The following is a 27,415-nucleotide window of genomic DNA, read 5'->3' on the forward strand; positions in this document are numbered from 1 at the left end:
CCTTCAGAGGATGTCTCAGACCTAAACTGACCTTGTCCCTTCAGAGGATGTCTCAGACCTAAACTGACCTTGTCCCTTCAGAGGATGTCTCAGACCTAAACTGACCTTGTCCCTTCATAGGATGTCTCAGACCTAAACTGACCTTGTCCCTTCAGAGGATGTCTCAGGCCTAAACTGACCTTGTCCCTTCAGAGGATGTCTCAGACCTAAACTGACCTTGTCCCTTCAGAGGATGTCTCAGACCTAAACTGACCTTGTCCCTTCAGAGGATGTCTCAGACCTAAACTGACCTTGTCCCTTCAGAGGATGTCTCAGACCTAAACTGACCTTGTCCCTTCAGAGGATGTCTCAGACCTAAACTGACCGTGTCCCTTCAGAGGATGTCTCAGACCTAAACTGACCTTGTCCCTTCAGAGGATGTCTCAGACCTAAACTGACCTTGTCCCTTCAGAGGATGTCTCAGACCTAAACTGACCTTGTCCCTTCAGAGGATGTCTCAGACCTAAACTGACCTTGTCCCTTCAGAGGATGTCTCAGGCCTAAACTGACCTTGTCCCTTCAGAGGATGTCTCAGACCTGTATTCCCAGTCATGTGAAATCCATAGAATAGGGCCAAATTAATTTATTTCATTTGACTGATTTCCCTATGAACCAACTCAGTAAAACCTTTTGAAATGGTTGCATGTTGTGTTTATATTTTTGTTCAGTATACGTTCTAGCTCCATATCAATGGGGCCGACCCTAGCTTCCTGGAATAAGTTACTACTACTGTAACTGACACAAATCAACAAAACATCAGGTGTCTTACTATGGCGTTGGGCCACCACAGCTTCAATGCACCTTGGCATTACATTCTACAAGTGTCTGGAACTCTTGGAGGGATGCAGACACCGTTCTTCTCCAACCAATTCAATCATTTGGTGTTTTGTTGATGGTGGTGAAAAACGCGGTCTCATGCACCGCTCCAGAATCTCCCAGAAGTGTTTAACTGGGTTGAGTTCTGGAGACTGAGACACACCCTTTAAACCCCCTATGCTCCTTCGAGACCCCTCTTTCAAAGTGGTACACTGGGCATTTTTAAACATGACCCTAAGCATGATGGGATGTTAATTCCTTAATTAACTCAGGAATCATGCCTATGTGGAGCCACCTGCTTTCAATATACGTTGTGGCCCTCGTTTACTCAAAAGTTTCCTTTATTTGGGCAGTTACACGTACCTCTTGTGACCTACATTTGCAGGCGCACTAACAATGTAATAACCAGACCTATTTTATGGGAAGTAGGCATTAAACAGTTAACACATCCTCAATCTAATGGTTTTTGATGCTGAAACTGGTTGATGAGGATGTGAGCTTCTCGCTCCAGAAATGCATTTTGGGTAATCTCAGTGGTTCGCGTGTTAAAGCGCTCGGTTTCTGCTAGTAAATAAACACACACACACTTAATTTATCAGTTAACAATCAGACTTGGCAGTTTGCGAACAACCGTATTCTGTCTCGTGCTGTGAGCTAATAGCTAACGGAAGCTAACACATTCTTAAACACGTCGCCTGCAACCCAGATCTGTTGACAATCGGAAAGGATTTAGATTTGATCCATCATCTAACGAGAAGGAAACCGGGTAGTGGAGCTGGAAAATGGAAAAGCAGTTGTTTGGAGGAGTCGCGGGTGGAGATGGCACTGCGCAGCCGGGAATACCGAATCGAAACAAGCCTCGGACATTGGCCACCTCTGGATCGAAACAGGATAGCGTGGAGACATTGGACAGGTGATAGGTTATTTTGATATCGGTACACAGCTGTTACAATGTTAGGCTCATTTACACTGGGCAGTGTCGCGCATAGAAGAGCGAATGTCTTTCGTAGGCTGCAGCCTAGACAATTGTTTACCATATGTTGTTACAAAACCGTTACAATGTTGTGCTTTTTCTGATGGGCGATGTCGTTGTCTGCATGCATTTAGGAGACTTGTTTGACATATGTTGTTGGTGTAATTTAACGAGAACGCGACAGTTGTAATGTTTGCTTTTCAAAGTGCTGCACTGCTCTGCAACATGCATTCGATTATTGCCCCGTGAAACAAAGCAGTACATGAATCTCTAGTCGCAGACTGTGTCTCGTGTATTTCAGCGCCTCCAGATGGACGCAGGGATCCGTGCCAAGCGAACACGCCTCAGTTATACAGCCGAGTCTTTGCCAGCAGGACTCGGCCGAACCGCGACCTGTTTCAGCCCAGAATGTTGCACACAGGCTTACTTATTGTGGCGCAACTACCGCGTCTGACTGTCTATGGTATCTCTCCCTTAGGCTAAGGATTTACAGTTGACAATAAACATGTATATCGCTATCGTTAGGGGCTTTACTCGCATGGGGAACATATGTTTGTTTACATTGCCAAAGCAAGTGAACTAGCTAGATAATAAACACAATTGAAATAATAATTCATTTAAAAGTAGACGGACAAAAGTTCCAAAATAATAAAGACATTTCAAATGTCGAATGTCTATAAACCAGTGTTCTAACAATGGGAACATAAATACATTTGGGTTGTGTTTACAATGGTGTTATTCACTGGTTACCCTTTTCTTGTGGTAACAGGTCACACATCTTGCTGTTGTGATGCACACTGTGGTATTTCACCCAATCGATAGGGGAGTTTATCAAAATTGGATTTGTTTTCAAATTCTTTGTGGATCTGTGTAATATGAGGGAAATATGGTCTTTAATATGGTCATACATTTGACAGGAGTTTAGGAAGTGCAGCTCAGTTTCCACCTCGTTTTGTGGGCAGTGAGCACATAGCCTGTCTTCTCTTGAGAGCCATGTCTGCCTACGGCAGCCTTTCTCAATAGCAAGGCTATGCTCACTGAGTCTGTACATAGTCAAAGATTTCCTTCATTTTGGGTCAGTCGGTGGTTATTCTGCCACTGTGTCCTCTCTGTTTAGGGCCAAATAGCATTCTAGTTTGCTCTGTTTTGTTGTTAATTCTTTCCAATGTGTCAAGTAATTATAATATTTTAGTTTTCTCTTGATTTGGTTGGGTCTCTCTCTCCCTTGATCCCTCTGTCCCCCTCTCTCTCCCTGTCTCTCTCTGTCATATGTGTACCCTCATCCCTCTCTTTTGCACTCTATTACCCTCTCCCTCATGTCTCTCTTCCTCCTCGCTTTCTGTATATCCCCTGTCCCACTCCCTCGTCTCCCACCTCCCTCCCTCCCTCGTCTCACACCTCCCTCATCTCCCACCTCCTTCTCCCGGCTCCTCCCCCGATCCCTTCTCCCTCTCCCGGCTCCTCCTCCCTCCTCCAGTCCTACAGGTTCTCATGTAGAATGGTGTAAGCAGCTGATAGCAGCCACCATCTCCTGCCAGATATCATCTGTACCCGCTGACACTGCATCCGGAGACTGCAAGGTGGGACACACACACACACATACAATAACAGGTTTAGACACAGTCATCACACAGTTGAGTTTTCTGACTGACAGGATTGGAGGAGGACAGATCTCCCAAGGGTGAGGTTAATTAACCATCAGTGTCTGTGTGTGCTTATACACTTCAAGTAGCTGTGTAGAGCGGGATTTGTGTCGTAGTCTACGTCAACTGACTCGGTCATGCCCGTCATTCTTCCTCTACATCAACTGACTCGGTCATGCCCGTCATTCTTCCTCTACGTCAACTGACTCAGTCATGCCCGTCATTCTTCTTCTACGTCAACTGACTCGGTCATGCCCGTCATTCTTCTTCTACACCAACTGACTCGGTCATGCCCGTCATTCTTCTTCTACGCCAACTGACTCGGTCATGCCCGTCATTCTTCTTCTACGCCAACTGACTCGGTCATGCCCGTCATTCTTCTTCTACGCCAACTGACTCAGACTTTTGCTTCCAGTCCAGTCTACAGCAGTGTTTCCCCAACTCTGTCCAGGGCCCCGCCTGGGAGCACATTTTGTTTTTTTGCCCCAGCACTACACAGCTGATTCAAATGATCAAAGCTTGATGAGTTGGTTATTTGAATCAGCTGTGTAGTGCTGCAGGAAACCCCAGATGGACCAAGTTTAGGAAACCCTAGTCTAAAGCAGTGTTTTACAGAGGTTTAGAGGTTTATAGATTTGTATTCACTGTCAGTGCTTCTCTCACCACCTGTTGCAGCTTTGCCTCCTGGTGATGTTAGTGTCCACTAGGCGTGTGTGTGTGTGTGTTGTCTGTAACCCACAGGTGTCCAAGTGGTCTGTTCTGAGTGTAAGATTTAAAGACTGTTACTGCTTCCACCCGCCAAAGTCCATTAATATTAAAACGGGTTTATCTTACTACTTGACAACCTGTCAAGGAGCGTGTGGAATACAGAGCTGTGTAGAAAACCGGTTTTCCTATGTGATGACCTACTCTTCTATGGCTGTCTCAAGCTTTCAGCTAATTCTTTGTGCTTTCTAGTTTGTAGGAGCTGCTGTTTTGACTCTCCAGATACTCTGGTCTACAGACTTCAGGGTGTTACTGTAGCCTGTCTGCGATTGTGTGGCTTCGCTCCCTTCTGCTTTCCCTTCTTCACTTCCTGTTAGAACTCCACTGATTCTAACTATTCACATTTTTCTACAAAGTTCCGTCGCCCACACACGCCTCATATCCTGTCTCTGTAGACGAGACATGACCTTTTGGGCCTCAAAGACCCTTTCATCAACTCTTCTGCCTTTTCTGCATTCTCTCTCTCGTTCTCCCTCTCTCTCTCGTTCTCCCTCTCTCTCTCGTTCTCCCTCTCTCGCGCTTGAATTCTCTCTCTCTCTCGTTCTCTCAAATTCTCTCTCCTTATACTCTTGTTCTCTTTCCTCCTTCACACTCAAGATAACTTGCAACTGTAACAGAAGTAACTCTTCCTATTGCCCTCTGCTTCCACGGTTACCATGCCTCTCCCTGGTTAAGGACTCTATGGAAGGAGGACATATTTACCAGGGCAACAGTGACTCTGAGTTTCCTGATAATGCTTTAGCAAGTCTCTCTCTTCTCTCCCTCCATCCCTCTCTCCTGCCCCTTATGATATATGCTAATTAGCAGACGATTTTATCTAGAGAGACTTGGTCATGCGTGCAAACATTTTACGTATGGTTGGCCCGAGCAGGAATCAAACCCGCGATTCGCGCTTGAGTCACATAGGGCCTTATGCCGCCTCTGACAGAGCTATAGACAAGGGAGAAGGAACAATCTCTCTATTTCCTTTCCCCATTGCTTTGATCCCTCTCTTCCACTTACCCCCTTCGTCTCCCAGTGTCTACCCCTCTCTTTCACTTACCCCCTTCGTCTCCCAGTGTCTACCCCTCTCTTTCACTTACCCCCTTCGTCTCCCAGTGTCTACCCCTCTCTTCCACTTACCCCCTTCGTCTCCCAGTGTCTACCCCTCTCTTTCACTTACCCCCTTCGTCTCCCAGTGTCTACCCCTCTCTTTCACTTACCCCCTTCGTCTCCCAGTTTCTACCCCTCTCTTTGGCTTTCACCTCTGTTAGCTGTAGGTCTGTGACAGTGAGAAATGGTTCTGCTTAGGACCCGAGGTTCTGTTTAAGTTCTAGATCTGTTCCTTACTGTGGTTCTATGTTCTAGCCTCCAAGAGACGGAACCAAGCAGGTCCAGACGGATGAGGTTCCACTGGTACCGGGAGAGACAATCAAGGCTGTGGGTTAGTAGCACTACGGTCTCTGTCTTCAGTCCCTCTCGGTCTCTCTCTCTGTTTCCCTCTCTAGAATCCACCTACTACTTTTCAGTGTACTCCCCCTCTCTCTCTCTAGAATCCACCTACTACTTTTCAGTGTACTCCCCCTCTCTCTCTCTAGAATCCACCTACTACTTTTCAGTGTACCCCCCTCTCTTTCTCTCTGTCTCCCTCTCTAGAATCCATCAACTACTTTTCAGTGTACCCCCCCTCTAGAATCCATCTACTACTTTTCAGTGTACTCTCTCTCTCTAGAATCCATCTACTACTTTTCAGTGTACTCCCCCTCTCTCTCTCTAGAATCCATCCACTACTTTTCAGTGTACTCCCCCTCTCTCTCTCTAGAATCCATCCACTACTTTTCAGTGTACTCCCCCTCTCTCACTCTCTAGAATCCATCCACTACTTTTCAGTGTACTCCCCCTCTCTCTAGAATCCATCCACTACTTTTCAGTGTACTCCCCCTCTCTCTCTAGAATCCATCCACTACTTTTCAGTGTACCCCCCCTCTCTCTCTCTGTCTCCCTCTCTAGAATCCATCCACTACTTTTCAGTGTACTCCCCCTCTCTCTAGAATCCATCCACTACTTTTCAGTGTACTCCCCCTCTCTCACTCTAGAATCCATCCACTACTTTTCAGTGTACCCCCCTCTCTCTCTCTCTAGAATCCATCCACTACTTTTCAGTGTACCCCCCTCTCTCTCTCTCTCCCTCTAGAATCCATCCACTACTTTTCAGTGTACTCCCCCTCTCTCTCTCTAGAATCCATCCACTACTTTTCAGTGTACTCCCCCTCTCTCTCTCTCTCTCTCTAGAATCCATCCACTACTTTTCAGTGTACCCCCCCTCTCTCTCTCTCTCTAGAATCCATCCACTACTTTTCAGTGTACTCCCCCTCTCTCTCTCTCTCTCTCTAGAATCCATCCACTACTTTTCAGTGTACTCCCCCTCTCTCCCTCTCTAGAATCCATCCACTACTTTTCAGTGTACCCCCTCTCTCTCTCTCTCTCTCTCTCTCGAATCCATCCACTACTTTTCAGTGTTCTCCCCCTCTAGAATCCATCCACTACTTTTCAGTGTACCCCCCTCTCCCTCTCTAGAATCCATCTACTATTTTTCAGTGTACTCCCCCTCTCTCTCTCTAGAATCCATCCACTACTTTTCAGTGTACTCCCCCTCTCTCTCTCTAGAATCCATCCACTACTTTTCAGTGTACTCCCCCTCTCTCTCTAGAATCATCCACTACTTTTCAGTGTACCCCCCTCTCTCTCTGTCTCCCTCTCTAGAATCCATCCACTACTTTTCAGTGTACTCTCCCCCTCTCTCTCTCTCTCTCTCTCTCTCTCTCTAGAATCCATCCACTACTTTTCAGTGTACTCCCCCTCTCTCACTCTAGAATCCATCCACTACTTTTCAGTGTACCCCCCTCTCTCTCTCTCTCTCTCTCTAGAATCCATCCACTACTTTTCAGTGTACCCCCTCTCTCTCTCTCTCCCCTCTCTAGAATCCATCCACTACTTTTCAGTGTACTCCCCCCTCTCTCTCTCTAGAATCCATCTACTACTTTTCAGTGTACTCCCCCTCTCTCTCTGTCTCCCTCTCTAGAATCCATCCACTACTTTTCAGTGTACTCCCCCTCTCTCCCTCTCTAGAATCCATCCACTACTTTTCAGTGTACTCCCCCTCTCTCCCTCTCTCGAATCCATCCACTACTTTTCAGTGTACCCCCCCTCTCCCTCTCTAGAATCCATCCACTACTTTTCAGTGTACTCCCCCTCTCTCTCTCTAGAATTCATCCACTACTTTTCAGTGTACTCTCTCTCTCTCTCTCTCTCTCTCTAGAATCCATCCACTACTTTTCAGTGTACTCCCCCTCTCTCTCTCTCTCTCTAGAATACATCCACTACTTTTCAGTGTACTCCCCCTCTCTCTAGAATCATCCACTACTTTTCAGTGTACTCTCTCTCTCTCTCTAGAATCCATCCACTACTTTTCAGTGTACTCCCCCTCTCTCTAGAATCCATCCACTACTTTTCAGTGTACTCCCCCTCTCTCCCTCTCTAGAATCCATCCACTACTTTTCAGTGTACCCCCCCTCTCTCTCTCTCTCTCGAATCCATCCACTACTTTTCAGTGTTCTCCCCTCTAGAATCCATCCACTACTTTTCAGTGTACCCCCCTCTCCCTCTCTAGAATCCATCTACTACTTTTCAGTGTACTCCCCCTCTCTCTGTCTCTAGAATCCATCCACTACTTTTCAGTGTACTCCCCCCTCTCTCTCTAGAATCCATCCACTACTTTTCAGTGTACTCCCCCTCTCTCTCTCTCTCTCTCTCTCTAGAATACATCCACTACTTTTCAGTGTACTCCCCCTCTCTCTCTCTAGAATCCATCCACTACTTTTCAGTGTACTCCCCCTCTCTCTCTCTCTCTCTCTAGAATCCATCCACTACTTTTCAGTGTACCCCCCTCTCTCTCTCTCTCTAGAATCCATCCACTACTTTTCAGTGTACTCCCCCTCTCTCTCTCTCTCTCTAGAATCCATCCACTACTTTTCAGTGTACTCCCCCTCTCTCCCTCTCTAGAATCCATCCACTACTTTTCAGTGTACCCCCTCTCTCTCTCTCTCTCTCTCTCTCTCTCTCGAATCCATCCACTACTTTTCAGTGTTCTCCCCCTCTAGAATCCATCCACTACTTTTCAGTGTACCCCCCCTCTCCCTCTCTAGAATCCATCTACTATTTTTCAGTGTACTCCCCCTCTCTCTCTCTAGAATCCATCCACTACTTTTCAGTGTACTCCCCCTCTCTCTCTAGAATCCATCCACTACTTTTCAGTGTACTCTCTCTCTCTCTCTAGAATCCATCCACTACTTTTCAGTGTACTCCCCCTCTCTCTCTCTCTCTCTCTCTCTCTCTAGAATACATCCACTACTTTTCAGTGTACTCCCCCTCTCTCTAGAATCATCCACTACTTTTCAGTGTACTCTCTCTCTCTCTAGAATCCATCCACTACTTTTCAGTGTACTCCCCCTCTCTCTCTAGAATCATCCACTACTTTTCAGTGTACCCCCCTCTCTCTCTGTCTCCCTCTCTAGAATCCATCCACTACTTTTCAGTGTACTCTCCCCCTCTCTCTCTCTCTCTCTCTCTCTCTCTCTCTAGAATCCATCCACTACTTTTCAGTGTACTCCCCCTCTCTCACTCTAGAATCCATCCACTACTTTTCAGTGTACCCCCCCTCTCTCTCTCTCTCTCTCTAGAATCCATCCACTACTTTTCAGTGTACCCCCCTCTCTCTCTCTCTCCCTCTCTAGAATCCATCCACTACTTTTCAGTGTACTCCCCCCCTCTCTCTCTCTAGAATCCATCCACTACTTTTCAGTGTACTCCCCCCCTCTCTCTCTCTCTCTCTCTAGAATCCATCCACTACTTTTCAGTGTACTCCCCCTCTCTCCCTCTCTAGAATCCATCCACTACTTTTCAGTGTACCCCCCTCTCTCTGTCTCCCTCTCTCGAATCCATCCACTACTTTTCAGTGTACCCCCCTCTCCCTCTCTAGAATCCATCCACTACTTTTCAGTGTACTCCCCCTCTCTCTCTCTAGAATTCATCCACTACTTTTCAGTGTACTCTCTCTCTCTCTCTCTCTCTAGAATCCATCCACTACTTTTCAGTGTACTCCCCCTCTCTCTCTCTCTCTCTAGAATACATCCACTACTTTTCAGTGTACTCCCCCTCTCTCTAGAATCATCCACTACTTTTCAGTGTACTCTCTCTCTCTCTAGAATCCATCCACTACTTTTCAGTGTACTCCCCCTCTCTCTCTAGAATCCATCCACTACTTTTCAGTGTACTCCCCCTCTCTCCCTCTCTAGAATCCATCCACTACTTTTCAGTGTACCCCCCTCTCTCTCTCTCTCTCGAATCCATCCACTACTTTTCAGTGTTCTCCCCCTCTAGAATCCATCCACTACTTTTCAGTGTACCCCCCCTCTCCCTCTCTAGAATCCATCTACTACTTTTCAGTGTACTCCCCCTCTCTCTGTCTCTAGAATCCATCCACTACTTTTCAGTGTACTCCCCCTCTCTCTCTAGAATCCATCCACTACTTTTCAGTGTAGTCCCCCTCTCTCTCTCTCTCTCTCTCTCTAGAATACATCCACTACTTTTCAGTGTACTCCCCCTCTCTCTAGAATCATCCACTACTTTTCAGTGTACTCTCTCTCTCTCTAGAATCCATCCACTACTTTTCAGTGTACTCCCTCTCTCTCTCTAGAATCATCCACTACTTTTCAGTGTACCCCCCTCTCTCTCTCTCTCTAGAATCCATCCACTACTTTTCAGTGTACTCCCCCTCTCTCACTCTAGAATCCATCCACTACTTTTCAGTGTACCCCCCCCCTCTCTCTCTCTCTCTAGAATCCATCCACTACTTTTCAGTGTACCCCCCTCTCTTTCTCTCCCTCTCTAGAATCCATCCACTACTTTTCAGTGTACTCACCCCCCCTCTCTCTCTCTAGAATCCATCCACTACTTTTCAGTGTACTCCCCCTCTCTCTCTCTCTCTCTCTAGAATCCATCCACTACTTTTCAGTGTACTCCCCCTCTCTCCCTCTCTAGAATCCATCCACTACTTTTCAGTGTACCCCCCCTCTCTCTGTCTCCCTCTCTCGAATCCATCCACTACTTTTCAGTGTACTCCCCCTCTCTCCCCCTCTAGAATCCATCCACTACTTTTCAGTGTACCCCCCCTCTCCCTCTCTAGAATCCATCCACTACTTTTCAGTGTACTCCCCCTCTCTCTCTCTAGAATTCATCCACTACTTTTCAGTGTACTCTCTCTCTCTCTCTCTCTAGAATCCATCCACTACTTTTCAGTGTACTCCCCCTCTCTCTCTCTCTCTCTAGAATACATCCACTACTTTTCAGTGTACTCCCCCTCTCTCTAGAATCATCCACTACTTTTCAGTGTACTCTCTCTCTCTCTCTAGAATCCATCCACTACTTTTCAGTGTACTCCCCCTCTCTCTCTAGAATCCATCCACTACTTTTCAGTGTACCCCCCCTCTCTCTCTCTCTCTCTAGAATCCATCCACTACTTTTCAGTGTACTCCCCCTCTCTCTCTAGAATCATCCACTACTTTTCAGTGTACCCCCCTCTCTCTCTGTCTCCCTCTCTAGAATCCATCCACTACTTTTCAGTGTACTCCCCCTCTCTCTCTCTCTCTCTCTCTCTCTCTCTCTCTCTCTAGAATCCATCCACTACTTTTCAGTGTACTCCCCCTCTCTCTCTAGAATCATCCACTACTTTTCAGTGTACTCTCTCTCTCTCTCTCTCTAGAATCCATCCACTACTTTTCAGTGTACCCCCCTCTCTCTCTGTCTCCCTCTCTAGAATCCATCCACTACTTTTCAGTGTACTCCCCCTCTCTCTCTCTCTAGAATCCATCCACTACTTTTCAGTGTACTCCCCCTCTCTCTAGAATGCATCCACTACTTTTCAGTCTACTCCCCCTCTCTCTCCCTCTCTAGAATCCATCCACTACTTTTCAGTGTACTCCCCCTCTCTCTAGAATGCATCCACTACTTTTCAGTCTACTCCCCCTCTCTCTCCCTCTCTAGAATCCATCCACTACTTTTCAGTGTACTCTCGCTCTCGCTCTAGAATCCATCCACTACTTTTCAGTGTACTCCCCCCCTCTCTCTAGAATCATCCACTACTTTTCAGTGTACTCCCCCTCTCTCCCTCTAGAATCCATCCACTACTTTTCAGTGTACCCCCCCTCTCCCTCTCTAGAATCCATCTACTACTTTTCAGTGTACTCCCCCTCTCTCTCTGTCTCTAGAATCCATCCACTACTTTTCAGTGTACCCCCCTCTCCCTCTCTAGAATCCATCCACTACTTTTCAGTGTACTCCCCCCTCTCTCTAGAATCATCCACTACTTTTCAGTGTACCCCCCACTCTCTCGAATCCATCCACTACTTTTCAGTGTACTCCCCTCTCTCCCTCTCTAGAATCCATCCACTACTTTTCAGTGTACCCCCCCTCTCTCTCTCCCTCTCTAGAATCCATCCACTACTTTTCAGTGTACTCCCCCTCTCTCTCTCTCTAGAATCCATCCACTACTTTTCAGTGTACTCTCTCTCTCTCTCTCTCTCTCTCTAGAATCCATCCACTACTTTTCAGTGTACTCCCCCTCTCTCTCTCTCTAGAATCCATCCACTACTTTTCAGTGTACCCCCCCTCTCTCTCTCTCTCTCCCTCTCTAGAATCCATCCACTACTTTTCAGTGTACTCCCCCTCTCTCTCTCTCTCTCTCTAGAATCCATCAACTACTTTTCAGTGTACTCCCCCTCTCTCTCTCTCTCTCTCTCTCTCTCTCTCTCTCTAGAATCCATCCACTACTTTTCAGTGTACTCTCTCTCTAGAATCCATCCACTACTTTTCAGTGTACCCCCCTCTCTCTCTCTCTTTCTCCCTCTCTAGAATCCATCCACTACTTTTCAGTGTACTCCGCCCTCTCTCTCTCTCTAGAATCCATCCACTACTTTTCAGTGTACTCTCTCTCTGTCTCTCTAGAATCCATCCACTACTTTTCAGTGTACTCCCCCTCTCTCTCTCTCTCTCTCTAGAATCCATCCACTACTTTTCAGTGTACTCCCCCTCTCTCTCTCTAGAATCCATCCACTACTTTTCAGTGTACCCCCCTCTCTCTCTCTGTCTCCCTCTCTAGAATCCATCCACTACTTTTCAGTGTACTCCCCCCTCTCTCTAGAATCCATCCGCTACTTTTCAGTGTACTCTCTCTCTGTCTCTCTAGAATCCATCCACTACTTTTCAGTGTACTCCCCCTCTCTCTCTCTCTCTCTCTAGAATCCATCCACTACTTTTCAGTGTACTCCCCCTCTCTCTCTCTCTCTAGAATCCATCCACTACTTTTCAGTGTACTCCCCCTCTCTCTCTCTAGAATCCATCCACTACTTTTCAGTGTATCCCCCCTCTCTCTCTCTGTCTCCCTCTCTAGAATCCATCCACTACTTTTCAGTGTACTCTCTCTCTCTCTCTCTAGAATCCATCCACTACTTTTCAGTGTACTCCCCCTCTCTCTCTCTAGAATCAATCCACTACTTTTCAGTGTACTCTCTCTCTCTCCCTCTAGAATCCATCCACTACTTTTCAGTGTACTCCCCCTCTCTCTCTCTTTCTCTCTAGAATCCATCCACTACTTTTCAGTGTACCCCCCCCTCTCTCTCTCCCTCTCTAGAATCCATCCACTACTTTTCAGTGTACTCCCCCTCTCTCTCTCTCCTCTCTAGAATCCATCCACTACTTTTCAGTGTACTCTCTCTCTCTAGAATCCATCCACTACTTTTCAGTGTACCCCCCTCTCTCTCTCTCTCCTCTCTATAATCCATCCACTACTTTTCAGTGTACTCCCCCTCTCTCTCTCTCCCTCTCTAGAATCCATCCACTACTTTTCAGTGTACTCTCTCTCTCTAGAATCCATCCACTACTTTTCAGTGTACTCTCTCTCTCTAGAATCCATCCACTACTTTTCAGTGTACTCCCCCTCTCTCTCTCTCTGTCCAGATCTTGTCTCCATTTGACTTATTTACCCGTTTTCTGTCCGTTTCTGTTTTTCTCTTTCTTCATCCTGGTACGAGAGCAGCTGTAGTTGTTGACATGTTTTACACTTTCCTAGTTTGATTCACGTAAAGAGCGACATCAGTCTGTTTCCTCCCACTGAACACTGTTTCAACGCTGTCGTGTATTTGTTTGTTCCCTCAGCCAAGGATGTGATGTACATCTGTCCCTTCACGGGTTTGGTGACCGGAACCCTCACCAGCACCAACTATAAACTATACTTTATCAGCCTGGAGAGGGTAAGAGTACACACACACACAGACACACAAGCGCATCTCAAGCTTGACCATTGTTTGTTCACCCAACTCTTTATTTAAAACTTAAACTTTAAACCCATCTAATCCCCGTCCCATTTGCGTCTAATCCCCGTCCCATTTCCGCCTAATCCCCGTCCCATTTCCGCCTAATCCCCGTCCCATTTCCGCCTAATCCCCGTCCCATTTCCGCCTAATCCCCGTCCCATTTCCGCCTAATCCCCGTCCCATTTCCGCCTAATCCCCGTCCCATTTCCGCCTAATCCCCGTCCCATTTCCGTCTAATCCCCGTCCCATTTGCGTCTAATCCCCGTCCCATTTGCGTCTAATCCCCGTCCCATTTGCGTCTAATCCCCGTCCCATTTGCGTCTAATCCCCGTCCCATTTGCGTCTAATCCCGTCCCATTTGCGTCTAATCCCCGTCCCATTTGCGTCTAATCCCGTCCCATTTGCGTCTAATCCCCGTCCCATTTCGTCTAATCCCCGTCCCATTTCCGCCTAATCCCGTCCCATTTCCGCCTAATCCCCGTCCCATTTGCGTCTAATCCCCGTCCCATTTGCGTCTAATCCCCGTCCCATTTCCGCCTAATCCCCGTCCCATTTGCGTCTAATCCCCGTCCCATTTGCGTCTACTCCCCGTCCCATTTCCGCCTAATCCCCGTCCCATTTCCGTCTAATCCCCGTCCCATTTCCGTCTAATCCCCGTCCCATTTGCGTCTAATCCCCGTCCCATTTGCGTCTAATCCCCGTCCCATTTGCGTCTAATCCCCGTCCCATTTCCGCCTAATCCCCGTCCCATTTCCGCCTAATCCCCGTCCCATTTCCGTCTAATCCCCGTCCCATTTGCGTCTAATCCCCGTCCCATTTCCGCCTAATCCCCGTCCCATTTGCGTCTAATCCCCGTCCCATTTGCGTCTAATCCCCGTCCCATTTGCGCCTAATCCCCGTCCCATTTCCGCCTAATCCCCGTCCCATTTCCGCCTAATCCCCGTCCCATTTCCGCCTAATCCCCGTCCCATTTGCGTCCCCGTCCCATTTTCTATCCCCGTCCCCGTCCCATTTCCGCCTAATCCCCGTCCCATTTGCGTCTAATCCCCGTCCCATTTCCGCCTCCCCGTCCCATTTCCGCCCCGTAATCCCCCCGTCCCATTTGCGCTAATCCCCGTCCCATTTGCGTCTAATCCCCGTCCCATTTTCTAATCCCCGTCCCATTTGCGTCTAATCCCCGTCCCATTTCCGCCCATTTCGCCTAATCCCGTCCCATTTGCGTCTAATCCCCGTCCCATTTGCGTCTAATCCCGTCCCATTTGTCCCCCGTCCCATTTCCGCTAATCCCCGTCCCATTTCCGTCTAATCCCCGTCCCATTTGCGTCTAATCCCATTTCCGCCTCCCATTTCCGTCTAATCCCCGTCCCATTTATGTCTAATCCCGTCCCATTTGCGTCTAATCCCGTCCCATTTCCGTCTAATCCCATTTCCGTCTAATCCCCGTCCCATTTCCGTCTAATCCCGTCCCATTTCCGTCTAATCCCGTCCCATTTGCGTCTAATCCCGTCCCATTTCGTCTAATCCCATTTGCGTCTAATCCCCGTCCCATTTGCGTCTAATCCCCGTCCCATTTCCGCCTAATCCCCGTCCCATTTCCGCCTAATCCCCGTCCCATTTGCGTCTAATCCCCGTCCCATTTTATGTCTAATCCCCGTCCCATTTCCGCCTAATCCCGTCCCATTTGCGTCTAATCCCCGTCCCATTTGCGTCTAATCCCCGTCCCATTTCCGCCTAATCCCCGTCCCATTTCCGTCTAATCCCGTCCCATTTGCGTCTAATCCCGTCCCATTTGCGTCTAATCCCGTCCCATTTGCGTCTAATCCCCGTCCCATTTGCGTCTAATCCCCGTCCCATTTGCGTCTAATCCCGTCCCATTTGCGTCTAATCCCCGTCCCATTTCCGCCTAATCCCCGTCCCATTTGCGTCTAATCCCCGTCCCATTTCCGCCTAATCCCCGTCCCATTTGCGTCTAATCCCCGTCCCATTTCGTCTAATCCCCGTCCCAATTGCGTCTAATCCCCGTCCCATTTGCGTCTAATCCCCGTCCCATTTGCGTCTAATCCCCGTCCCATTTGTCCCCATTTGTCTAATCCCCGTCCCATTTGCGTCTAATCCCCGTCCCATTTCCGCCTAATCCCCGTCCCATTTGCGTCTAATCCCCGTCCCATTTCCGCCTAATCCCCGTCCCATTTGCGTCTAATCCCCGTCCCATTTCCGTCTAATCCCCGTCCCATTTGCGTCTAATCCCCGTCCCATTCGCGTCTGATTCCTGTTCCCAGGACACTCCGTTCATCCTGGATGTGAACCTGGGAGCAATCAGCCGTCTGGAGACCATCAGTGTTCAGAGTCATGGAGAGAACACAAGGGGCATGGAGATCGTCTGTAAGGTGAATGTGAGATTGCACTCAAATAGATCATCTATAGCATCAGTATACATCAAGTTTTATGTTTGGGTTGTGCAAGTTGTCCTGTCAGTTATCAATTTGTAATGAAACATCTCTCTCTCCATCAGGACATGCGTAGTCCCAGGTTTGCCTATAAGGAGGATGCCAGCCAACCAGAGATAGTGGAGGTGCTGGCCAAACACGCCTTCCCCCTGTCAAACGACCTGGTGAGACCTATCAATCACTCTCCTCGCAGCCTGATAGGTGCAGAGATGTCACTCAAGCAGAATGGGGTGGGAGTTAAAGATCCCAGCAGCCTAATAGGTGCAGGGATGTGTTACTCACAATGGGGCAGGCTCTTGATTAGAATTTATATATTGGTTTGTTCGGAAAAATATTACTCGAAGGGGATCATAACATGGGGTGGAGTCTTAGAATCCTTGCTGATTGATTGGTTGAAAGACCTGCCACTCACTCTCCCTGGCCTATCCCATTGCAGCCCCTGTTTGCCTTCCTGTATAAGGAGGAGTTTCCTGTGGATGGGTGGAAGGTGTATGACCCCATGGCAGAGTACAAGAGACAGGTAACCATGGAAGTTTGTACTTTAGATTGTGAAGATGTAGTGAATATTAGCTAATAGACATGTTCACTTAGATAAGGCGAAGTTGTAGTTTCACTCAAGACCGAAAGGTTTATATCAGTGAGATTAGCATGTGTCTAGATGCATTTAATCACTCTTACTCACTCATCTCCCACTAGTTCTGGATATTAGGGTAGTTCAGCAGGTGTGTAGAAAGCCTTACTCTGATTCATCCACACTCCCACAATCCTTTGAGGTTAATGTGCATTGATTCTTGAAGTCTTTGAAATGTTTACATGTAAGACTCTCTTATATGAACTGTTCTTCAGTACATTTAGCAGTGTTCCTGTTCCTGCCCCCCCCAGGGTCTCCCCAACGAGAGTTGGACCATCAGCAAGATGAACAGTAGTTATGATGTGTGTGACACCTACCCTGCCCTGGTCGTCATCCCCACCAGCATCAAGGATGACCACCTCAAAGGAGTGGCAGCCTTTAGGGCCAGGCATCGCATACCGGTAGGCATCTCTCTCTCTGGGAAAATGACAGTGAAAGTTACCTCGTTAAATCAGTGAGGATGGTACTTAAACCCCCCTAGGTGTTATCGTGGATCCACCCGGAGAGCCAGGCCACTATAGTCCGTAGCAGTCAGCCTTTAGTGGGCCCCTCTGACCGGCGTTGTAAGGAGGACGAGAGATACCTCCAGACCATCATGGATGCCAACGCTCAGTCTCACAAACTCACCATCTTTGATGCCCGACAGAGCAGCGTGGCAGACAACAACAAGGTGTAGTTGTTAAATCAAGGAACTCCATCGCTGTGTTAAGCTGCTTCCACCCCTTCTCCTTTTTCACTCTACTTATCTCCCTTCTACCCCTCCCTCCTTCCACCCCTCCCTCCTTCCTTCTACCCCTCCCTCCTTCCTTCTACCCCTCCCTCCTTCCTTCTACCCCTCCCTCCTTCCTTCTACCCCTCCCTCCTTCCTTCTACCCCTCCCTCCTTCCTTCCACCCCTCCCTCCTTCCTTCCACCCCTCCCTCCTTCCTTCCACCCCTCCCTCCTTCCTTCTACCCCTCCCTCCTTCCTTCTACCCCTCCCTCCTTCCTTCTACCCCTCCCTCCTTCCTTCTACCCCTCCCTCCTTCCTTCTACCCCTCCCTCCTTCCTTCCTTCCTTCCACCCCCCTCCTTCCTTCCACCCCTCCCTCCTCCTTCCTTCCACCCCCCTCCTCCTTCCTTCCACCCCCCTCCTCCTTCCTTCCACCCCCCTCCTCCTTCCTTCCACCCCCCTCCTCCTTCCTTCCACCCCCTCCTTCCTTCCACCCCCTCCCTCCTTCCTTCTACCCCCCCTCCCTCCTTCCTTCTACCCCCCTCCCTCCTTCCTTCTACCCCTCCCTCCTTCCTTCCTTCTACCCCTCCCTCCTTCCTTCCTCCTCCCTCTTCCTTCCTTCTACCCCTCCCTCCTTCCTCCTTTCTTCCTTCCACCCCTGCCTCCTTTCTTCCTTCTACCCCTCCCTCCTTCCTTCCTTCTACCCCTCCCTCCCTCCTTCATTCCTTCTACCCCTGCCTCCTTTCTTCCTTCCACCCTCTCCCCTCCTCTCTCCCAGGCTAAGGATGGTGGTTATGAGAGTGAGAGTTTCTATCCCAACGTAGAACTCAACTTCCTGGAGATCCCCAACATCCACGTGATGAGAGAGTCACTGAGGAAACTGAAGGAAGTGGTCTACCCTAGTATAGATGAGGCTCACTGGCACTCTGCAGTCGACCAGACACACTGGCTAGAGTACATACGGGTAAGGAGGACTCTCTGTCTTTTCTCTGAGTTTTGCTCTCTCTATTTTGTACACACACTATGATAATGGTGCCGGAGGGAATGGCTGACATTTTACAGGCTCTTAACCAACTGTGCTGTTTGTTTGTTTTTTTTTTGGGGGGGGGCTCACATTGTTTAACTAATTTTGGACATAAAGTTGCTGCTACCGTCTCATGACTGGAAAGAGCTTCTGGACATCAGAACAGCGATTACTCACCTCGAACTGGTCAAAGATTTTTTTTCTTTAATGAGTCCGACGCCAAGGACATACTGCTTTGTCGAGACAAGGCCCAAATCCCCATCATCAGCGTGAAGAAAAGACCGAGAAGGAGGAGGAGGGCGGGGTGCCTTGTAAGAATTTGTGGACAAGTAGGTAAACCACCACTACCCTCGGTATTATTGGCCAACTTGAAATCATTGGAAAACAAACTGGACGATCTACGATTAAGACTATACTTCCAACGGGACATTAAAAACTGTAATATCTTATGTTTCACAGAGACTTGGCTGAAAGACGACATGGATAATATAGAGCTGGCTGGTTTCTCTGTGTTTCGGCAGAACAGAGCAGCTACATCTGGTAAAGCGAGGTGCAGGGGTGTGTGCCTATTTGTCAATAACTGCTGGTGTGCGATGTCTAATATAAAATAAGTCTTGAGGTATTGCTCACCTGCAGTGGTGGAAAAAATACTCAAGGATGATAATTAACAGAAAATGACTCAAGTAAAAGTAAAAGTTGCCCAGTAAAAGTATCTGGTTTTAAATGTACTTAAGTACAGGGGTGGGAAAAGTACTCAAAACGTCATACTTGTGTAAAAGTACATGCTATACATCAAATTCCTTATATTAAGCAAACCAGACAGCACAATTTAATTACGGGCACAATATTTAATTACGGGCACACTCCAACACTCAGACATCCTGTACAAACAAGTATTTGTGTTTCGTGAGTCTGCCAGATGAGGCAGTATGGATGACAAAGCATTATATTGATTAGCATTATATTGGTTATCATTATATTGGTGCCATAATTCTGCTTTAGCATTATATTGATTCGCATTATATTGGTGCCATAATTCTGCTTTAGCATTCTAAATGTAACGAGTACTTTTAGATGTCAGGGAAAATGTATGGAGTTAAAAAGTACATTATTTTCTTTGGGAGTGAAGTGGAGTAAAAGTTGTCAAATATAAAGAGTAAAGTACAGACACCCCAAAAAACGACTTAAGTACTTAAAAGTACTTTACACCACTGCTTGCCTGAGGTAGAATACACATTATCTACCAAGAGAGTTCTCATCTATATTATTCGTAGCCATCTATTTACCACCACAACCCAATGCTGGCACTAAGACCCCACTCAACAAGCTGTATAGGGCCAGAAGCAAACAAGAAAATGCTCATCCAGAAGCAGCACTCCTAGTGTCCGGGGACTTTAATGCAGGCAAACTTAAATCCGTTTGACCTTATTTCTACCAGCATGTCAACTCCAGACCACCTTTACTCCACACCGAGACGCATACAATGCAATGACCACAATTCTTTCCTGCTTACGCGCAAAAGCTAAAGCAGTTACTCGCTCAATATTGAAGTGGTCAGATGACGTGAATTCTACACTACAGGACTGTTTTGCTAGCACAGACTGGAATATGTTCGGGTTTGTTTCCAGGCTGTATCACAACCGGCCGTGATTGGGAGTCCCATAGGGAGGCTCACAATTGGCCCAGCGTCGTTAGGCCTTCATTGTAAATAAGAATTTGTCCTTAACTGACTTGCCTAGTTAAATAAAAGTGCATCGATGACGTCATCCCCACAGTGACCGTACATACCCCAACCAGAAGCCATGGATTACAGGCAACATCCGCACTGAGTGAAAGGCTAGAGCTTATAAGAAATCCCGCTATGCCTTCAGACGAACCATCAAACAGGCCAAGCGTCAATACAGGACTGAGATTAAATCCTACTATGCCGCCTCTGACGCTTGTTGGATATGTCAGGGCTTAAACTATTACGGACTACAAAGGGAAACCCAGCCGTGAGCCATCATAGTCCCTGTGCCCACATTCTTAAAATAAAGTGGTGATCCTAACTGACCGAAAACAGAGCATTTTTACTAGGATCAAATGTCAGGAATTGTGAAAAACTGAGTTTAAATGTATTTGACTAAGGTGTATGTAAACTAGGCAGTGTCAGAGGAAGGCCCAAAAAATTGTCAGACTCCAAACACCCAAGTCAGACTGTTCTCTCTGCTACAGGACAGCAAGCGGTACCAAAGCGCCAATTCTAGGACCAATAGGCTTCTTAACAGCTTCCCATAAGACTGCTGAACAATTAAACAAATGGTCACCCAGACTATTTACATTTTGACACCCCCCCCCAATTTACACCATTTGCTGTTTATTATCTATGCATACCACCGGTACCCCTTGGATATAGCCTCGTTATTGTTACGTCATTTTCTTGTTACTTTTAGATTTTACTATGTTTTGTTTTACTTTTAGTTTATTTAGTAAATATTTTCTTAACTCTATTTCTTGAACTGCGTTGTTGGTTAAGGGCTCGTAAGTAAGCATCTCACAGATGTCAACACCTGTTGTGTTCTGCGCATATGACAAATAAGATTTGATTTGACACACACACACACAGGGGGTGGTTCATAGATCAGGCTTACTGTCACTAAATGTCCCCCTAGCTGCTCCTGGCGGGCGCTGTGCGTATAGCTGACAAGCTGGAGTCTGGTAAGACCTCTGTGATGGTCCACTGTAGTGATGGATGGGACCGGACGGCCCAGCTCACCTCCCTGGCCATGCTGATGCTGGACAGCCACTACCGCACCCTGAGAGGATTCCAGGTGGGTAGGAGGGATGTATAAAGGGAGGAGGGGGGAGAAGGGGTAAAGGCTGTCTGTGGACAATTGTCACAGTGGCAGCTTGGAACATTCTATAGTCGTTCCCAATCAAAACTGTCCTTGTCATTTTGAAAAGTATAAACACAAAAACGACATCAACAGCCTGGTGGTCCAAAGGGCATACCTGCTGTATTTTAACACAAATAAACCGTCTTCAAATTATTTTAGTTTGTCAATCTAGCACTCAAAATCAACTGTCTAAACAATGTGTTGGTTAGTTTCTAGTTTGTCAGCTAGCTAATACTGCTCAGAGCCTAGCTGACAACATCCTAACTTCAGCCACTTTTGATTCATTATTACAAGATCTCAAGATCACTGCAGTGCCTTGTTGGTGAGGGAGGTTTCTGTGGTCAGTTCTGTAAAGTATGAGCTGTGTCTCCTCAGGTGCTGTTGGAGAAGGAGTGGATCAGCTTCGGACACAAGTTTGCTGCGGTGAGGATTGTGTGTTTTTATATGGTTTCCTGCGGGTTTTTATACAGGTGTTTGAGGGGCTCTTTGTGTAATAACCTGTGTTTTTCAGCGTGTGGGTCATGGGGATGAGAACCATGCCAACTCGGAGAGATCGCCTCTCTTTATCCAGTTTATAGACTGTGTCTGGCAGATGAACAGACAGGTGAGTGGCAACTGTCACACACAAAGTACATGCATGTACACACATCTGATGAGTTTTCCCTGCTACACACAAACAAATTATACTTTTTTCTTTCTGTCTATTTGTTCCTAGTTCCCTGCAGCGTTTGAGTTTAATGAGTTGTTCCTGATAACCATTCTGGACCACCTCTATAGTTGTCTATTTGGTACATTCCTCTACGACAGCGAACAGGAAAGAGTAGCCAAGGTACGGACCATTTCTTTGCTGATGGGGGTGGGAGGTTGGGTCACCTAGTCACAATGAATTAAGTTCTCATCTGGTCTCTTACTGTATATAATGTTTACATACCCTACATTATTAATCTCATATGTATACGTATATACTGTACTCTATCATCTACTGCATCCTTATGTAATACATGTATCACTAGCCACTTTAAACTATGCCACTTTGTTTACATACTCATCTCATATGTATATACTGTCTCGATACCATCTACTGTATCTTGCCTATGCTGCTCTGTACCATCACTCATTCATATATCTTTATGTACATATTCTTTATCCCTTTACACTTGTGTGTATAAGGTAGTAGTTTTGGAATTGTTGGTTATTACTGCATTGTCGGAACTAGAAGCACAAGCATTTCGCTACACTCGCATTAACATCTGCTAACCATGTGTCAAATAAAATTAGATTTGATTTAAAGCCATGTGTGGAATGTTGATTAACTCATGCCTGTCTCTCCTCCTCAACAGGAAGTCCAGACAAAGACAGTCTCTCTGTGGTCCTATATCAACAGTCAACCAGAGGACTTCACCAACCCGTTCTATGTGGACTATGAGCACCAGGTCTTGTACCCTCTAGCTAGCGTCAGACACCTGGAGCTGTGGACGGGCTACTACGTACGATGGAGCCCTCGTATGAGGCCGCAGGTAGGGGTGGGTTGGTTTACGGCTTGTTCTGCACGTGTATCCGTACATGTTTCTAACTCTGCATCTCTCTCCTCAGATGCCGGTGCACCAGAACCTGAAGGAGCTGTTGTTCCTAAGAGCAGAGTTACAGAGGAAGGTAGACGAGTTGGAGAGGGAAGCATCTTCATCACGCGGCTCTCTCTCGTCTTCATCAGAACACACATCATCACCCTCACACAGCGGGGGCACGCCCCTACACACCATTGTTTAATACAGTACACACACCTGAATGCAGTCCAACACAGAACTAAACACAGACACACCTGAATGCAGTCCCCAACACAGAACTAAACACACACACACCTGAATGCAGTCCCCAACACAGAACTGAACACACACACACCTGAATGCAGTCCCCAACACAGAACTGAACACACACACACCTGAATGCAGTCCCCAACACAGAACTGAACACACACACCCCTGCATGCAGTCCCCAACACAGAACTGAACACACACCGGCATGCAGTCCAACACAGAACTGAACACACACCTGCATGCAGTCCAACACAGAACTGAACACACACACACCTGAATGCAGTCCCCAACACAGAACTGAACACACACACACACACACACCTGAATGCAGTCCCCAACACAGAACTGAACACACACCTGTAACCACTTGTTTGTCCATCTTCGTATTCCTGAATCACTTTTTCACTTCGTTTTTTTATCATAAAGAACTAGAACGAGTTTAACTTGAGAAACGAGGTACACATTTTTAACAAAGTCTCATTTTTTTTTGTATTTAAAATAAGGGAAAAGAAATGAGGTAATGAAATTGAGAAAAAAAGCACCATATTATTTGGTGTGTATTTTAACATAGAACATATGAATAGATTGAACTAACATTTCTACCTACCCAAAGTATTATACTCTTTACAATTGACGACAGTTTCCAATATTAGAAATATGTTGAATTCATAGACGACGTGTAGAAATTTAAAATAAAGTGCACTTTTTTAAACCCATTCGAGTAAGCATGTTATATCAAGTGGATCATTAAGGATACGTCCCAAATGGTACCCTATTTAGCCTGATCAAAAGCTGTGTAGAGTGCCATTTGGGACATAGCCTAAATAAGAGCTCTGTATGTACTACTTAACCTTATCCAGCTGTGCCATAACTGGTACCTTGTAATGTGTGTCCCCTATTCCTGTCCTTCCCTTTTAATGTACCCTGTCATGTGTTCCTATCAACATGTTCCATTCAAAGTCTGTGCACTCTTAAAAATGTCATCTTTGCCTTTCTATTCAATGTGTATTTGTTGCTTATCCACACTGTTATTGGTCATAGGCTGTGTTTACACAGGCAGTGCAATTCTGATCTTTTGCTCAGTTGACAATTCTGATCTGATGAATCAGTGGAACAGATTTAGACTGCCTGTGTAAATGCAACCATGTTTGTTTGTTTTTTCCCCACGTGATTTACTTATACTCTGCTGATGCCAAATCCTTTTGTTTTGTGTTTGAACCTTTTACCCAGTGGTGCTTTTGTATTAGATTGTGCATTTCTACTGGTGTTTTTTTACCAGGGGTGGAACTTTCACTTGGGATAGACATTTTTGCCCACCCCCCAGGTTTATCATTTGAATGTGATACAAAATGAGACAACCAGTGTGCTTTAGGACCATGCGGACGCCTCTGAAAGGTCGGGTAGGCTGTTTGGAGTGTTGATCCGAATGGTACTGGAGATATACATTTTGCTATCCAGTCCAAAGTTTGGACACACCTACTCATTCAAAGGTTTGTCTTTACTTGTACTATTTTCTACATTGTAGAATAACAGTGAAGACAAACTATGAATTAACACATATGGAATCATGTAGTAACCAAAAAAGTGATAAACAAATCTAAATAGATTTGAGATTCTTCAAAGTAGCAACCCTTTGCCAAGAGTGTGCAAATCTGTCAAGGCATTCTCTCAGCCAGCTAGAATGCATTTCAATTAACAGGTGTGCCTTGTAAAAAGTTAATTTCTGGACTTTTTTTTCCCTTAATGCGTTTGAGACTGTTGTTGTGACAAGGTAGGGGTGATATACAGAAGATAGCACTATTTGGTGAAATGACAATCCATCATTACTTTAAGACGTGAAGGCCAGTCAAGAACTTTGAAAGTTTCTTCAAGTGCAGTCGCAAAAACCATCAGCGCTATTGATGAAACTGGCTCTTATGAGGAATGCCACAGGAATGGAAGACCCAGAGTTACCTCTGCTGCAGAGGATAAGTTCATTAGAGAGTTACCAGCCTCAGAAATTGCAGCCCAAATAAATGCTTCAGAGTTTAAGTAACAGACACATCTCAACATCAACTGTTCAGAGGAGATGTGAATCAGGCCTTCATGGTCGAATTGCTGCAAAGTAACCACTACTAAAGGACACCAATAAGAAGAAGTGACTTGCTTGGACAAAGAAACATGAGCAATGGACATTAGACCAGTGGAAGTCTGTCCTTGGGTTGAGTCCAAATTTTAGATTTTGGTTCCAACCGTCTTGTCTTTGTGAGATGCAGATGATCTCTGCATGTGTGGTTCCCATCGTAAAGCATGGAGGAGGTGGTGTGATGGTGCTTTGCTGATGAAACTGATTTAGAATTCAAGGCACACTTAACCAGCGTGGCTACCACAGCATTCTGCAGCAATACGCCATCCCATCTGGTTTGTGCTTAGTGGGACTATCATACGTTTTTCAAGACAATGACCCAACACACACCTCCAGGCTGTGTAAGGTCTATTTGACCAAGGAGAGTGATGGAGTGTTGCATCAGATGACCTGTCCTCCACAAATCACCCGACCTCAACCCAATTGAGATCGTTTGGGATGAGTTGGACAGCAGATTGAAGGAAAAGCAGCCAACAAGCACTCAGCATGTGGGAACTCCTTCAAGACTGTTGGAAAATCATTACAGGTGAAGCTGGTTGAGAGAATGCCAAGAGTGCACAAAGCTGTCAAAGACAAAGGGTGGCTACTTTGAAGAATTTAAAATATATTTTGATAACACCTTTTTGGTTACTACATGATTCCATATGTGTTAATTCACAGTTTTGATGTCTTCACTATTCTTCGGTAGAAAATATTTCAAATAAAGAAAAACCCTTGAATGAGTTGGTGTCCAAACTTTTGACTTGTACTGTAAATACCCCCCCCCCTCTAAAACCAAAGTTGCTCCCTTGGTTTTTACTCTAAGGCCTAACAAGATGGTAATGGTAGTCACTGGTAATGTTCAACTCATAGGGCCCTCTTGTGGCCTTTAAGCCAAATAACAATACTGACCATCCTTTTCTCAACTATGAAGAAAGAAAAAAATATGCTCATTATTTGAGTGGCAATTGAATCAAATACCCATATGTGGACATAGGTACGTTTTTGCATTGGTTGACCCTGTACCCACGCCATTACCTAACTTGAATAGTCCGTAAGATTAACCTAAAATTTTTACATGCCTTTCACTGATTGGTTAAGCCTACTTGAAATTATGCATGTGTTAGAAACCGTTATTGTTATAACCACTATGTCATGCTTAAAATGTTCAACACTGTACTGCACCTTCATTGAACGATTCTGTGGTAAATGTGTTCACCTCAAACATTAAGCCTTTACCATGTGTATTTTACATGCATGTCTCTCGTCTTAAGATATCAAGCAGTTAGCATTATGCCTTGGTGCTTCTGTGGGTGACCAATTAATCTAATATGCTTTTCACAGCTCATCGCAAATAAAAACGTCGTACATTGCACTGATACAAGAAAAGAAACAGTCTTTGGCTTTCTTTTCAAATTTTATTGATCGTATGAATGTCGTCGTTCCACAATGTATTTGCCAGTGAGCGAGACAGCAGTGAAATATAGATGTATAGAACTGCAGCAGTATAGGAATAATCTGTCATTACATGTCTGTTTAGTATTATAAGAAGTTGTCCAAGTTACCAGTGGCCCTTTGTTAACTGTGTTTGCGTGCATAAGTATGTGTATATGCATACATGTAAAATTGTGTGGGTCAATTGACAGGCACTAGTGAATCAGGCGTGGATTCCATGCATGCAGAAGGCCATTCTGTTTACATACCTGAATTGAATACAGTCGGAATACATAATGTACATTGTCATGTCATAAGAGCCCTGTGTTCTAACTGGTCAGTGGGGTTGGAGTGACGCTAGTGTAAGGACTGGATGACTTCACACTAGAACGGGACATTGATGTCATAACGTATCTTAGGGGAAGTATATCTGCACAGAAAACCAAATTGAGGTGTCTGAAATAACAGCATATTCCCTAGAGACTAGTGCACTACTTTTGAACAGAGCCAGCGGTGACTAGAGCTGGATTGGAACTTATCGGATCATAGGAATAGTTCCTTCCTGGTTTCTCTTGACATAACAGTCCAATACTTAATGTTCTTATCCTAGACTTTACTGGCAGTGTATAAATACCCTCACATTCACCAACCACTACTTCTAGTCCAACTACACTCCAGTCCCAAATCTGTTTGTGCTCTTGTTACTTGCCAACTCCATTGCTGTCAGTTTCAA

At 46.1% G+C, this 27,415-nt stretch overlaps 1 protein-coding gene across 2 annotated transcripts; it reads left to right on the forward strand.

Moving 5' to 3' along the window:
• Window positions 1-1,301: 1,301 nt before the first annotated feature.
• Window positions 1,302-26,635, forward strand: LOC135510324 (myotubularin-related protein 1-like). 2 transcript variants are annotated; one of them, XM_064931163.1, is made up of 16 exons: window positions 1,302-1,768; window positions 3,306-3,408; window positions 5,584-5,659; window positions 13,486-13,580; window positions 15,923-16,030; window positions 16,156-16,254; window positions 16,527-16,610; window positions 16,973-17,122; window positions 17,203-17,391; window positions 18,209-18,394; window positions 21,106-21,264; window positions 21,706-21,753; window positions 21,842-21,934; window positions 22,046-22,159; window positions 22,671-22,847; window positions 22,924-26,635. In XM_064931163.1, exons 1-16 carry the CDS (start codon window positions 1,638-1,640, stop codon window positions 23,095-23,097), a joined length of 1,986 nt encoding a protein of 661 aa, XP_064787235.1. In that variant the 5' UTR covers window positions 1,302-1,637; the 3' UTR covers window positions 23,098-26,635. The 2 variants fall into 2 exon arrangements, with proteins under 2 accessions (XP_064787235.1, XP_064787234.1); XM_064931162.1 differs by lacking the exon at window positions 1,302-1,768 and having other exon boundaries at window positions 1,775-3,408.
• Window positions 26,636-27,415: the final 780 nt, after the last annotated feature.

Source organism: Oncorhynchus masou, chromosome 23 (assembly GCF_036934945.1).
Source record: "Oncorhynchus masou masou isolate Uvic2021 chromosome 23, UVic_Omas_1.1, whole genome shotgun sequence".
Taxonomy (NCBI): Eukaryota; Metazoa; Chordata; class Actinopteri; order Salmoniformes; family Salmonidae; genus Oncorhynchus; species Oncorhynchus masou.

Coding starts and splice junctions, on each gene's coding strand:
- LOC135510324 (XM_064931162.1), top strand. CDS start 3,145: ATGTCTCTCTTCCTCCTCGCTTTCTGTATATCCCCTGTCCCACTCCCT. Junction 13,581..15,922: donor ACTTTATCAGCCTGGAGAGG/GTAAGAGTACAC, acceptor TCCTGTTCCCAG/GACACTCCGTTCATCCTGGA. Junction 21,754..21,841: donor TCGGACACAAGTTTGCTGCG/GTGAGGATTGTG, acceptor TGTGTTTTTCAG/CGTGTGGGTCATGGGGATGA.